This window comes from Lithobates pipiens, unplaced genomic scaffold (genome assembly GCF_037356315.1).
Source record: "Lithobates pipiens isolate NorthernLeopardFrog02 unplaced genomic scaffold, aLitPip1_a1.2 Scaffold_19, whole genome shotgun sequence".
Classification (NCBI taxonomy): Eukaryota; Metazoa; Chordata; class Amphibia; order Anura; family Ranidae; genus Lithobates; species Lithobates pipiens.
In genome coordinates, this window is record NW_027507764.1 from 465211981 (window position 1) to 465226780 (window position 14800).

The 14800-nt window shown below is 42.1% G+C and overlaps 1 protein-coding gene across 1 annotated transcript in view; it reads right to left on the reverse strand.

Annotated features, from left to right (window-relative positions):
- Positions 1 to 5503: 5503 nt before the first annotated feature.
- The window catches only part of CPA6 (carboxypeptidase A6), a 216842-nt gene continuing 207545 nt past the window's right edge, over positions 5504 to 14800 (reverse strand). The window contains exons 10-11 of the mRNA XM_077492841.1: positions 13406 to 13490; positions 5504 to 6566 (exon numbers count right to left, since the gene is read on the reverse strand). Coding sequence (XP_077348967.1) covers positions 6379 to 6566; positions 13406 to 13490 — 273 coding nt within the window. The 3' untranslated portion in view covers positions 5504 to 6378. The remainder of the gene's footprint in view (positions 6567 to 13405; positions 13491 to 14800) is intronic.

Below are 14800 nucleotides of genomic sequence, written 5' to 3' on the forward strand. Positions count from 1 at the left end.
TTCTATCAGGTTGAGGTCAGGACTCTGTGCAGGGCAGTCAAGTTCCTCCACCCCAAACTCACTCATCTTTGTCTTCATGGACCTTGCTTTGTGCACTGGTCCAAATCATTTGGTGGAGGGGGGACTATGGTATGGGGTTGTTTTTCAGGTATGGGCATTTCCCCTTAGTTCCAGTGAAGGGAACTCTTAAAGGTTAACTCCACTTTCATGGGGAAAAAAATAGCAAATAAAGAAAAAATAATATAGCATGTATAAATGCGATACAAGTCATATTGTAATTGAATGTTATCTAAAATGACCTTTCCTTTTCAATCTGCGGCTGCTGTCATTTTCTATAAATGCAGAGCAATATGGCTACATGTTGTTCTATACACACAATGAGGGTTATTTACTAAAGGAAGATCCACTTTGCACTGCAAGTGCACTTGGAAGTAAAGTTGCTGTAGATCCGAGGGGGACATGCAAGGAAAATAAAAAAACTGCATTTTAGCTTGTACATGATTGGATGATAAAATCAGCAGAGCTTCCACTCATTTCAGATGTATCCCTTAGATTTAGCGCGGTCTACACTTCCAAGTGCACTTGCAGTGGAAAGTGGATTTGCCTTTCGTAAATAACCCCCAATGTGTACTGATCACTCCCCAGAAACATAATTTCCTGCTTGTGTGATTGACTCACCAATTTTCCCATGAATCTGCCTCAGATACACAGCTGACTGATAATTATGAAACCACTCCGATTAGACCCATTCAGCCCAGAGGCACAGGCAAACATGGTAGTGTGAGTGTCATGGTCTGGGGTTGCATGAGTGCTGCCGGCACTGGGGAGCTACAGTTCATTGAGGGAACCATGAATGCCAACATGTACTGTAACATACTGAAGCAGAGCATGATCCCCTCCCTTCAGAGACTGGGCCGCAGGGCAGTATTCCAACATGATAACGACGCCAAACACACATCCAAGATGACCACTGCCTTGCTAAAGAAGCTGAGGGTAAAAGTGATGAACTGGCCAAGCATGTCTTCAGACCTAACCCTATTGAGCATCTGTGGGGCATTCTCAAACGGAAGGTGGAGGAGTGCAAGGTCTCTAACATCCGCCAGCTCTGTGATGTCATCATGTAGGGGTGGCAACCTGTGAAGCTCTGGTGAACTCCATGCTCAAGAGGGTTAAGGCAGTGCTGGAAAATAATGGTGGCTACTAGGGATGAGCTTCGACTCGAACATTGGCCGTTCGGCGAATTCCGAACGTTTTGGCCGTTCGCCTCAAGCGGCCGTTTACCACGTGATTGCTCCGTCAAATGACGGAGTGATCACTTGGAAACAAACCGGCGTCATGTTATGACGCCTGTTCCTCCCTCCCCTTTCTGTACCGATCGGTACAGCGGAGGGGAAAGAGATCGGTGTCAGCAGCGATGTGGGCTGCATCTGCAGTGCCCACATCGCTGCTCACCGAATTTAACCCCTCAATTCCCTGCCAATACTCTGCAATACCAGTGCATACTCTGCAGTACCCTGCCATTACTCTGCAGTACCCCGCCATTACTCTGCAGTACCCCGCCATTACTCTGCAGTGCAGTACCCCGCCATTACTCTGCAGTGCAGTACCCTGCCATTACTCTGCAGTGCAGTACCCTGCCATTACTCTGTAGTACCCCGCCATTACTCTGCAGTGCAGTACCCCGCCATTACTCTGCAGTGCAGTACCCCGCCATTACTCTGCAGTGCAGTACCCTGCCATTACTCTGCAGTGCAGTACCCCGCCATTACTCTGCAGTACCCCGCCATTACTCTGCAGTGCAGTACCCCGCCATTACTCTGCAGTGCAGTACCCCGCCATTACTCTGCAGTGCAGTACCCTGCCATTACTCTGCAGTGCAGTACCCTGCTATTACTCTGTAGTACCCCGCCAATACCCCGCCAATACTCTGTAATACCCTGCCATAAATTGCCATACCCAGCCATACTCAGAGATACCCAGCCATACTCGGTGATACCCTGAAATACCCAGCCATAGACGCCCCCCACCCCTCACCGCCCTCCGGTGCTTCTACCAACTCGCCAGTACGATCAAAGCCAGAATCTTTTTTTTATTTTTTATTTCAGGCTTCCCAGCCTAGAGGTGAGATGTGGGGTCATATTGACCCCCCAGATTTCACTGTAAAGAGGACCTGTCACCCCATATTCCTATTACAAGGGATGTTTACATTTCTTGTAATAGGAATAAAAGTGATCAAAAATATATTTTTGGGAAAAAAAATGTCAAACTAAAATAAATAAAGTAAAATGAACAATAAAAAAATAAAATAAAAATTAAAGCGCCCATGTCCCCATGTGCTCGCATGTGCCACACATGTGAGGTATCGCCGAGAATGTTAGAGCGAGAGCAATAATTCTAGTCCTAGACCTCCTCTGCAACTCAAAACATGTAACCAGTAAAAAAATATTTAAAGCGTCGCCTATGGGGATTTTTTAAGTAGCGACGTTTGGCGCCATTCCACGGGCATGTGCAATTTTGAAGAGTGACATGTTTGATATCTATTTACTCAGCATAACTTCATCTTTCACTTTATGCAAACATTGGGCTAACAAGTGGTTAATAATAGAGCTTGCAGTCAGTAGTGTTAGGAGATAGTGCGTGCTGTCTGCGTGCTCTGTACCCAGTACATACCGCTATAATATAGGGCAGGCCCCTACTTTCAAACATCCAACTTACAAACATCTCCTACTTGCAAACGCAAGGAGACAGCAGCAAGTGAGATGAAAAAAGATGGACGACAAAACAAATTATACAGGGGTGATAACCCTTCCCTATGTTTTCCAAAAAGCTTAAAGATAGTTTTTTTGACTGGAGCTACACTTTAAAAATGTACCGGTTGAAAATGACAAACAGATTCAACTTAACACAACAAACCTACACAGTCCCTGTCTTGTTTGCACCGCCTGTATACTGCTGTTCTGAGTATATAGGGCCTGGGGGCCACACGCATTTCCTTTTTTTAATATGGGTACGGGGTTCCCCTTAATATGCGTACAAGACCCAAATAGGCTGGTAATGGGCAGGGAGGGCTACCCATGCCATGTTTCTCAATGATTTTCAACCATATTGCAGGAACCAGATATAACATTAAAACCGCAAGCAGTTTTAAATGGTGTTATTTCCGTTTAATGTCATTTTGTGCAGGGACTGTTCTAAACACGGGAAACACGTGGCACTTCACAGGCATACTACAGACACCCCGCAGGCACCATATTTAAAGGAATATTTCACTTTTTTTTTTTCACTTTAATCGTCATTAAAATCAGTGCTCCCGGCAAAACTGTAGTTTTTAAAACTTTTTTTTGCAGTGACCCATGTCCCCTGAGGCAGGAGGCAGGTCGCCAAACCCTTTTTAGGACACTATCTTGCATATTAGCCGTTAAAATGAGCACTTTCCAATTCGAACGTTCGAGTCCCATAGACTTCAATGGGGTTCTAACGTTCGTACCGAACGCGGGGGTCGTTCGCAAGTTCTGGTGCGAACCGAACCGGGGGGTGTTCGGCTCATCCCTAGTGGCTACACAAAACATTGACACTTTGGGCCCAATTTGGACATATTCACTTAGAAGTATACTAACTTTTGTTGCCAGCAGTTTAGACATTATTGGCTGTGTGTTAAAGCGGAGGTCCACCTTAAAGTGGACCTCCTTTTATCGGAACCCTCCCCCCCTCCGGCGCCACAATTGGCACCTTTCAGGGGGGAGGGGGGTGCAGATACCTGTACAGTACAGGTATTCTGCACCCACTTCCGGGATAGCTCTCTGCGGAAAGGGGCGTAGATTACGCCCCTTTCCGCAAGTGCCCGCCCCTTTCCGCAAGTGCCCCACTGCCTGCTGGGAAACACACAGATCCCAGAGGCAGCGGGGACCATCCTTATTGCGCAGCGCGATTCGCGCATGCGCAGTAGGGAACCGGGAAATGAAGCCGAAAGGCTCCATTTCCTGATTCCCATACCCAAGATGGCGGCGGCAGCACCCGACAAGACGATCTAGAGATCGGCTTCGGGTGCCGACATCGCGCGCGCGCTGGACAGGTAAGTGTCACTATTTTAAAAGTCAGCAGCTGCAGTATTTGTAGCTGCTGGCTTTTAAAAAAAAAAAAAAAACGCGGAGTCCCGGTGGACTCCCGCTTTAAGTTATTTTGAGGGGACAGCAAATTTACACTGTTATACAAGCTGTACACTCACTACTTTACATTGTATCAAAGTGTCATTTCGTCAGTGTTGTCACATGAAAAGATATAATAACATATTTACAAAAATGTGAGGTGTGTACTCACTTTTGTGTGATACTGTATATGAGAAATATCTGAGAAATTTATGGTAGGGTGGAGAACTGTGCATAGTTAATTTACTTTTTTGAACACTCAAGCAGCAGGAGGATGAGAAGTTGTCAGAGTATTTTACCCATGAGATAAGATCCTTCATCAAGTCATTATCAAGGGTAGAATGAAGACAGAAACTGCTAGCAAAGTCCTATTAACCCAAGGGAGTACAACCTCTAGATCCCATCAGACTTAAGCTTAGGGCAAGGGATCAGAGCGACCCATTAACTTACTGAGGACATAGAAAAGGAGGGAGGGGAAGTGTAATTTATCACTGTGTATACACCCACATATTTGACTCTATAGTCATGTGGGTTGCACAGATAAGATAAAGGTGGAAATGTACAGCTTAGAAAGGAACTGAAACTGAAGCATGCTCAGTTGATGTCAACAGCTGGTCTACACAATCTCAGAGATTTATCTCAAAATACAGAAAGGTTTCTTCACAGCAAGAACTGTGAAAATGTGGAATAAACTCCCATAAAAACTAGTTCTGACCAACTCAGTAGATTTTTTGAAAAATATTCTGACTGCAGCCCTTAATGTTGAAAATATATACTGTATGGACATTACCTTTTCATAGATAATAACAGCAGAGATGATTGATCCAGAGAATATCGATTGCCCGCTGGGAAATCAGGAAGGAATTTGTTTCCCTTGCTGGAGCAAATTGGTCCATGCTGCATGTGGAGGGTTACCTTCTTCTAGATCAGGTGTGGGTATAGGATTGTGTACATGCAGTTTTTTTTCTATTTGCTGAACTAGATAGACTTGTGTCTTTTTTCAACCTAACTATGAAACTATACTGTATGTAACCATGGTAGGTTCCACATTAAAAATATTACATTCCTGGTATAATTTTTTTTTTTTTTTATGTTGTGCTGCTCTGTAAACTACTTTGACCGCCGACCAACAGCTCTGCAGATACTAAATGAAAACATGCTTATAAAGCTGTCATGTCTTTTTCTATTTATCCTCATATTGGTGGAATTTTAATACCTGGCCAAGTTGCTTAATTCACTTCAAAGGCTAAACACGTCTTCTTCTCCTATATTCTAAATCTGGAATAAACTACACTTGGATTAACCTAGACTAGTTGATATTGACAAAAATCAAAAGATATTTCTAAAACTACTCAATCTGTATTTTGTGTTTTTTATTTGGCAATTATTCACCTTTACAATATAATGCACACATAACAAACATACTATTTTCGAAAAAACAAAACAAAAAAACACACTTTTGCAAAAAAGAAGGTTCCTCTACGGTAAAAATCTAGTCTAACAGATCAAATGGTTTCTGGCAACATATTGCTTTTAATCAGACAGATCTTGTCTTGCAGGCTTTCAGTGAGATAATAATCATCAAAAACACAACCAGGAGCAGAGTCTCACTGTGAAATTAGATATTATGATGGCCAGTATACATACAAAATTAAAAAAGAAAAACACAGAAACAAGAGTTTCAAAAAATGAACACACTGATAATGTTATTTACATTACATTTGTCTCATTATTATTTATAGCTATAAAAAAAAAAAAATTACAACTGGACTAAAAAAATAACAGCTAAACACACATTTAAATAGCATATATGTGAACTGTTTAACAGCAAAATGAATTGTAAGTCTGTCTTGTGATCTGGTCACCCCTGCAGGATAGTACATCCAGGTCCTGGACTTCCTTTAGGCTATACTGCTGTTAATCAGTAGAGCCTGGTTCTGGATGCCAGATTGTGGATGGACAGTAAAGGAATAGGTGTACAAAGAAAAAGGTATGCCAAGTTTCTCTCCTGTAAGCATGTTCCCTGGCAGAACTTTGTAAACCAGCAATAAAGCCCTGATTGGCTGAGACTGCTGACCCTCCCTCCGCAAGGTTTCTTTGGGCACATGATGCTGATTACATACATAAAATACAAGTCCTATAAATGAATACAAAACTGGAATAAATGGTTGTTTTATACATCTTTAAAAAGACTACAGTTTCCGATGAAAATGTACAGCTCTTTGACATCTTTCTAACGGCATTTCTTCAGCAAGTGCATTGTGATATTTTTGACTGCTAACATTGTCTCTATACATGTTGGTCGAATGAGGCCTTGTGGAAGGACAAATCCATAATATCCAGTGTCTCGAAGTTCAAATGCAAATGAATATGGTATACCATTATTATAAACCCAATCAATGGAACTGCCAGAACTCATATCTGAAACACAAAACATTTTGTATATTTGTGAATTATCAAGTGTAAACCTTGGAAGGCAAAGTGTTTGCAAAAAAAATGTATTAGTGATGTTGCTACATGTTTAGGCACTGGTCATGTGATCTGCACTACAGGGTTTTAATTCAGACAATCGTCTACTTTGCTGGAGCTTCACCCTAAAGGGGAAGTTCCACTTGTTTGCATCCTCCCCCCCTCCAATGCCACATTTGGTACTTTTTGGGGAGGGAAGCAGGTACTTGGTTTTGACAAATACCCACTCCCACCTTCGGTCAGATGTGCCGCAGCAATCTGAATGGAAAGTTTGGCCCCCCTACTTCCCCCGCAGTCTTCTGGGACACATCACAGAGTCCAGAAGACTACGGGACCATCCACAAGGTGTAGTGTAGATCACTCATGCACAGTAAGAAGCTGCCCGTGAAGCAGCAAGGCTTCACTGACTGTTTCTCCTACTTGAGATGCTGATTGAAGAATCAGCTCGGGTGAGGGCATTGCTGGATCTCTGGACATATAAGTGTCCTTAAATTAAAAGTCAGCAGCTACAATATTTGTAGCTGCTGACTTTTAATTTTTTGGGGGAAGCCTGGAGTACCTCTTTAACTCTGCCCACCTCAGTTTATAAATAATTAAAGATACACACACGCCGAACCCTTTACCAAGTGTATCACCACAGCGCTTAAATGACACGAATTCTACACCTTAGCTGCCACTTCTTACAAACTATCAAAATATATAAAGGTGCATACAAACTAGTGCTAAAGATACAATTAACTAATTGGTTGCACGTGGCGCTGTTACCTGTGTGCCTTTCAGTCAACACTCCCTAATCTTCTAAAAAATCCTATCCCACATCATACAAAATGTGATAATTAATAAACACTTAAATAAATACCCAAATTTTCATTTAGATTAAGTGTACAGTGACAAAAATGAACAAACGTGAATATAGTCCATCCACCGAATATAGGAAAATCTAGAGTATATATAAAAAAATTTATATATAAAGATGAAGCAAAAAAAATATAATATCAAATAGAGAGTCTTTTTATAGAAGCGTGAACAAATCTCCAGTGTTTAAATCTCCTTATACACGTGACTCCTTCACCACACCATCCGTGCTTAATGGCCCCCCTTCGTGAAAAAACTCACCAGATGCTAAGCCTTACACTCTCGTGTGAGGCAAAAAGGGCTTGCAACAGATCTCTCAAGATGTAATTCAGATATCAGCACATCCGTTTTAATCTTCTCCAATTGCGTACTTCAATGTGTATATATAAATACCTCAAAGAAAAATCACAGAGGGAGACCCCAATAGTGTAATACTGCAATCACTCTTTAATATAAAAAATCGCACTCTTTATGCACTCACATGAACTTAAAAGGGTAAAATCACTTCAAAAGGATAAAGAATCTTGCTTCACAAATCCACTCCACCACAACATTCTGAATACGTCGGGGCATTGGTGGTCACAGCGGACTTATTAGATACTGGATCGCTAGATCTCACCCCTCCTCGTGCGTACCGCCTGGTCCCACACAAAAATACAGACAGGAACAGCTATCTAACAACGAAGAGCGGACATCATCCATCCTGGATTAGAAATATCCCCAAGGGACAATTTTTAAGGGTCCGCAGGAACTGTACAACTAGAGAAGATTTCGTGGCCCAATCCCAAATTTTAAAAGAAAGGTTCATACAGAAAGGGTATTCGGAGACCACCTTGGATGAAACCATTGGGACAGTTGCGAATATTCCAAGGGAAGCTTGCCTGGGGGGTAGGAGAAAGGGAGAAGGGGGGACACAACATCAACTAAGATTCCTATCCAATTTCCATCATCAATTTAGAGAGGTAGAGCAAATTTTCAGGACACATTGGCATATTTTGGGAAGGGATAAACATCTGGGGAGTGTGATACCCAAAACTCCAGGGTTCATCTACAGACGGGCACCTAACATCGGTGATCGAGTCGTAAAAAAGATCCTGGACCCTCCTCAGCGAGCAACTATTTCGGGGGAACTGAAAGGCTTTTATGCCTGTAGGAGGTGTATCTGTTGTAAGACTGTACAGCAGGTAAACAGGGGAGTCACCTCAATAACGAACAGTGAGGGTGAAACATTTGACATTAAGGAATTCATGACGTGTAATATGACACATGTCGTGTACCTACTGTGGTGCCCCTGTAACTTACTGTATGTAGGGCGCACCAAGAGATTATTGAGAGTACGAATCTCAGAACATTTGACTAATATCCGTAAAGGTTACCAGTATCATAGCGTATCATTACATTTCAAAGAATATCACCAACAAAATCCAAATTTATTGCAGTTCTGTGGAATAGACCATGTTCATCCCTCTTGGAGGGGCTCTAATCGAGTTAGAGATCTGTCGCAGAGGGAAACCAGGTGGATCTTCTCGTTGAAGAGCCTTCATCCGATGGGTATGAATGTAGAACTGGACCTGAACTGCTATATTAGTGACTTGTAGTCACTAATAGGCCATAAGTATTGTCTTCTAAACATTATAGAGGGAAGGGTGTCACTCCGATATGGAAGTGTTTATGAGGCTGCCGATCATTAATCTTCATGTCTATATAATAGGTGTGAAGTTATTGATGGGGGAGTTCTGAGTTTATTATGAGAATACCTATTATGTCTCTTTTAGGGCTAATAGTAGTAGTCTCCTGTTCTATTTGTTTTAAAGCGATGTTCTATTTGTTTTAAAATGATTTTTATTTGGAGTTTTATTTGTGTATTTACACTTTAGATGTTGCTTCAGATATATATACATCTCCATTTTGATTTTTAATTGAAGCTGTATATCGAATGTTCCAGGTTAATAATGAAAATGTGCACTAATGGGTTAGTCTATATTATATGTTAAGCATTGGTGTAAACGTTGGCGCATTGGTGACACAGCGGTAGATAAGTGCAACAGTCTGTATTTGGAGACAGACTGGTTCATCTACTGTGTGAGAACACATCGATTAAGCAGTGTGTACTGGGTACAGGGTGTTATGGAGAAAGATATCGCCTCATAGATGGAGAGATACTATAGATGGGGACTGACACCACCATAGGTATTGTGATTGGTTTCGCACTTTATTTGGTTCCAGAAGACGGTGACACGGATTCTCATACTTGAGTATTGTGGAGATGGGGACATGCGGTTTCGACCTCGGCGCATGCGCGACCTGGTGGGACGCAGCCTGTGTGAACATCTGAGCGAAATTCACCGTATGTCGAATATTACAACTATGGTCGAATGCTTCGACGTACCTAGTATACTTTGACACATGCACCGGAGACCGTAGCGTATTGGCGGATCGAATATTTCGATCACCAGTTTTCGAAAAAAGGGGGATATCGAATACTGCGATTCGAGCATGCGCGAATCATAGCTCTGGCTTCGGCGCTTAATGTGTACGACAGGACACATCCCAGCAATATGGATGTGAGACTGACAGTGAGATGAGCTGATTGGACGATGGGGGAATATAAGGTGGGGTGCTAGGCCAGATAGCCAATCCCATGAATAAGTCTGATATGACGAAACATGTCGGGGGCGTGGCTATCTGGTGAATATTGAGCTGACATACACGGAGCTGGGAAGGAGGTACAGGACCAAGTGGACTGAATCATCTGATCTGAAGGCGCCTTTTTCGAACGGACCTGCTGTGTGGGACCAGGCGGTACGCACGAGGAGGGGTGAGATCTAGCGATCCAGTATCTAATAAGTCCGCTGTGACCACCAATGCCCCGACGTATTCAGAATGTTGTGGTGGAGTGGATTTGTGAAGCAAGATTCTTTATCCTTTTGAAGTGATTTTACCCTTTTAAGTTCATGTGAGTGCATAAAGAGTGCGATTTTTTATATTAAAGAGTGATTGCAGTATTACACTATTGGGGTCTCCCTCTGTGATTTTTCTTTGAGGTATTTATATATACACATTGAAGTACGCAATTGGAGAAGATTAAAACGGATGTGCTGATATCTGAATTACATCTTGAGAGATCTGTTGCAAGCCCTTTTTGCCTCACACGAGAGTGTAAGGCTTAGCATCTGGTGAGTTTTTTCACGAAGGGGGGCCATTAAGCACGGATGGTGTGGTGAAGGAGTCACGTGTATAAGGAGATTTAAACACTGGAGATTTGTTCACGCTTCTATAAAAAGACTCTCTATTTGATATTATATTTTTTTTGCTTCATCTTTATATATAAATTTTTTTATATATACTCTAGATTTTCCTATATTCGGTGGATGGACTATATTCACGTTTGTTCATTTTTGTCACTGTACACTTAATCTAAATGAAAATTTGGGTATTTATTTAAGTGTTTATTAATTATCACATTTTGTATGATGTGGGATAGGATTTTTTAGAAGATTAGGGAGTGTTGACTGAAAGGCACACAGGTAACAGCGCCACGTGCAACCAATTAGTTAATTGTATCTTTAGCACTAGTTTGTATGCACCTCAGTTTATAGTTTTTTCCAAGATCATTTGACCGTGTGACCCAGGGTTGGCTGCTGGTCTACTTTAAACTACTTTAAAAACATGTTAAAGTCTGACTTTCCCACGCTCGCCTAGCAAATTTTCTCTTACAATGTACTCTGCACTTGCAGTGCAGTGTACATCCCAGATAATTCTGGGATGTACACATCCCAGATCATTCTCAACATGTACGGTATATCATCAGCAGTGGCCACCCAATAGTCAAAGAAAAGCATGGTAGGACCCAGAGGAAGCAGCAAGAAATATGGGCATTTATATTCACTTGTACTTTATGGCAAAAGCCAACTATGACTTAAATCTTCTCGTCCAACATCAGTACCTGACCACACAAATGCACTTTTTGCTAAATGGACACTAATTCCCACAGACACCCTCTAAAATCTTGCACAAAGCCTTTCCAGAGGGGTGGAGGCTGTTATAACTGCAAAGAGGTGAGGACATCTCCATATTAATGCCTATGACTAGGGATTGGAATGGCCAACAAGTTCATGTACTATATTTTTCTCTTTCACGTTCAAAGGATTCATCAAATGGCATTCTAAATGATGTACAGGCACCTTCATGTACCCGTTAAAGTAATACTAAAGGATAATTTCTTAAAGAAAACATCTGGTGATGATCTATGATATGTGGATTCAGGGTGTAAAGAAAATATCTGTCTATGATATCTGGATTCAGGGTTTCTCTTTTCCCTTGAAGGGTTCTATGGAGACACCCATGTGTGTGTACTCCTGGCCTTGCCTAGTGTTGAATGGATGTACATCTATTCAAACAGACAGCTCAAACCATGCATGTCAAGTACTGATGAGCCAAACTTCCCTGGGTTTGGTTTGTACAGAAGTCCAGATGCCGAGCCTAAAGTCATTTGAAACAAATAGGAACCAAATATAGCCATTTTCCGGGCTAATAGGCAAGGCAATGAGATGTTAAAAAACAGCAGGGGGTGGGGGGCTATGGACACTATCCTGGGGAACATGTTGATGGGGAAATTGTATATTTTATATTTCCTTATTATTGTTGGCTCATATTAGTGGTCTCACAAATATCTAATAAGGAATTCTAAACCTGGTTAATGGGGACAAAGTCTGCTTACTCATACCAAAGGAATGCGTGATTGTAAACTGTTATTATGGACAAGCCAGCCCACTTTCAGAAATGCGAGGTCGTTGCTCCAAAGGGGGATGGGTTGGACATACCTCTATATAACACACACAGCTTGTAATAATGTCTCACCTTCAGAGCTTGCAATAATGCACGCATCTGTGATCACCTGTGCCATGCCGTAAAATGGGGGGACCCATGGTGGAAACAGCAACTTTAGTTTAGTATTCTTGTCATATTTTCTTTATCGTTATCTGTATCTGTCATTGCTTTTAATAAATTTTATACTTCTAAGTATTAGTGTGATCTCTCTTTGCACATATAAAATACAAACCTACAAAGCGTAAACAATAACGTGACCATGATACAATCAAAAATGTTTTCTTTTTTAAATACCATGCAGCTGGGAGCAGTGCCATTTTAACAGTAATATTTACAAAGGAAAAAAGAGTTTACATTTCTGGAAAATGGCATCCCCCTGGCAAAGCACCTTGTTCCTATGTTGATTAGGACAAGGGCCTCATCCCCACAAACCTTTCCCAATGATTGTGGGGGTCTGTAGATGGGGATGCTTATTGGAATCTGGAAGCCCCCTTTAATAATAAGGGGCCCTCCATATACCACTCCCCCTACTTACTTATTCACAAAATAAAAATATGTCCCCTATAGATGAAGTCCTTTTTTAAAAAAAAATCCCCAAAAAGTCCCTAGTTGTAGATCCATTGTCAATCACGATGCCCAGCCCTGAGCAGTCAATAACTGTAAAAAGGAAGGGGTGGGGATAGTGGTGACAACACTGCCCAAATACAGCCATAATGTTCCATTTCCTGCCCATTTGCCTAGATGGTCGGGGACTGGGCCAAAGTGAGTAGGCCAAGTGATGTCAGTGTTTGGTAAGAACTTATTGGCTGGATTTAGAAGTGAGGCAAAAGAAGTGGGAGGGCCAGCTATGGACTTTTTCAGGGTAAATCAGTGTTTGCATATCTGAGTAATCCAGGGCAATTGGAAATTCTGTACAGGCTTCACCTGTAAATAGATCTGTTCTACAAACAGGCTGATGTTTTTTTTCCAGATTATGCCTAGGTGGTGTTTAGTGTACACAACAGATGCTAAATGTATCTTGTGCAATATTTTTAGGTAGGTATATATTATTATAGATTTACACTCCATTTAGACAAGGCCATGGTTTATTAACAGAAAATACTCACATAAAGTAGATGCTGCTGGACCATGTCTATACCGTACACCATATGCTGAGTTTATAGCCTGGACAGCTTTTTGTGCAGCTGATTCCTGTTTTAAACAGACACAGCATTATTGACAAGACAAACCCCACATATGCAGATGTGCATTCACAACAATTAATTACACACAACATAGTAGTGGTTACTTTTCCCTGAAATTAAACAGGTGACATAAATGTAACATGGGCACCATGGCAATTCATGTATTCTAAGCTTGGGTTGATAAGAAGAAAGAACTAATGAACCTAAAATTATTGGTGGCAGCCGCCGTGCTTCTTTTATGACAGCTTTCCTTTAAAGTCCAACTCCAGCAATAAGACAAAATCTACCCTTAGAGTGGAACCACCCTGCATTGCAAGGGTTAACTGAAAGTTATGTCAGGTATGGAATAAGGAGTAAATACCCTCAGCATTGCAGCTGGTTCCCCGCACCCTCCTCTCTATGGCATACTTTCTTTCACTTACGAAGCAGGTTTAATAATCCTGCATTGTGTGTTATGAAGCCAAGGGATTACCCCCAGACAGAATCTTCGATGAGAAAGGGGCAGTGCTGGAGCTACAGTAGCTTGTGCAGGGGATAGGGTAAGTAATAATGCTTTTTCCTCTACCCCTAGACATAACAAACATTTAAAAGAGAAGTATGGGGTTCTTATAAAAAATAAAAAAAAGTTTTGGCTTCTGTACCAGTTTGTCTGGGTTGTGCTAATTTCCACTTGACCATGGGTTTCGCTGTCACCACCATGATGGAAATGTTGGAAATGCAACAAGCTAAATGTATTGGGTACCCCTTTTACTCAGAAACAGCCCGGTGGGAGTGGTCTATCCGCTGTGCATTCTGGGTAAGGGTACTTAAGGTACCGACACAATTTTCTGGGGTTCGTTTTTCCCGACCTCATGGCCCTCCTGGCCTGAGGTGTGTGCTGCCTTATTCAATGTCTCGGGGTCGGCTGGTCTGAGGCTCTGCAACTGAAAGGTAGCCCCAGAGCCTCTGGGGCCTACTGATCCAGAGATGATCCTGTGCTGTCTTGCCTGCGGGGAGAAGCCAAGCAACTGCAGGATCCAGGGGAGGACTTTTCTGAGGAGGACCAAGCAATAAGGCTGGTGCCTCATGGAGAAGCCTGGAGACTCAGTTGGAGGATGCATCCTGGGTTGTCTACCACACAGTATCGCCGGGTCAGCTGAAAGAATCAGGTACTGTGGGGAAACTCTTTAATTTTGCAACCAGAAATTTATTGTGCCTTCCTGTGGCAGAGAATTGCATAACAAGATTGCTAAACTTATCAAGTCTGTGGCAGAGACTTTGTTCGAGCATCTCACCGGTTGCTAGGTCAGTGAGAGAGGCCTATCCGGTGATGTACCC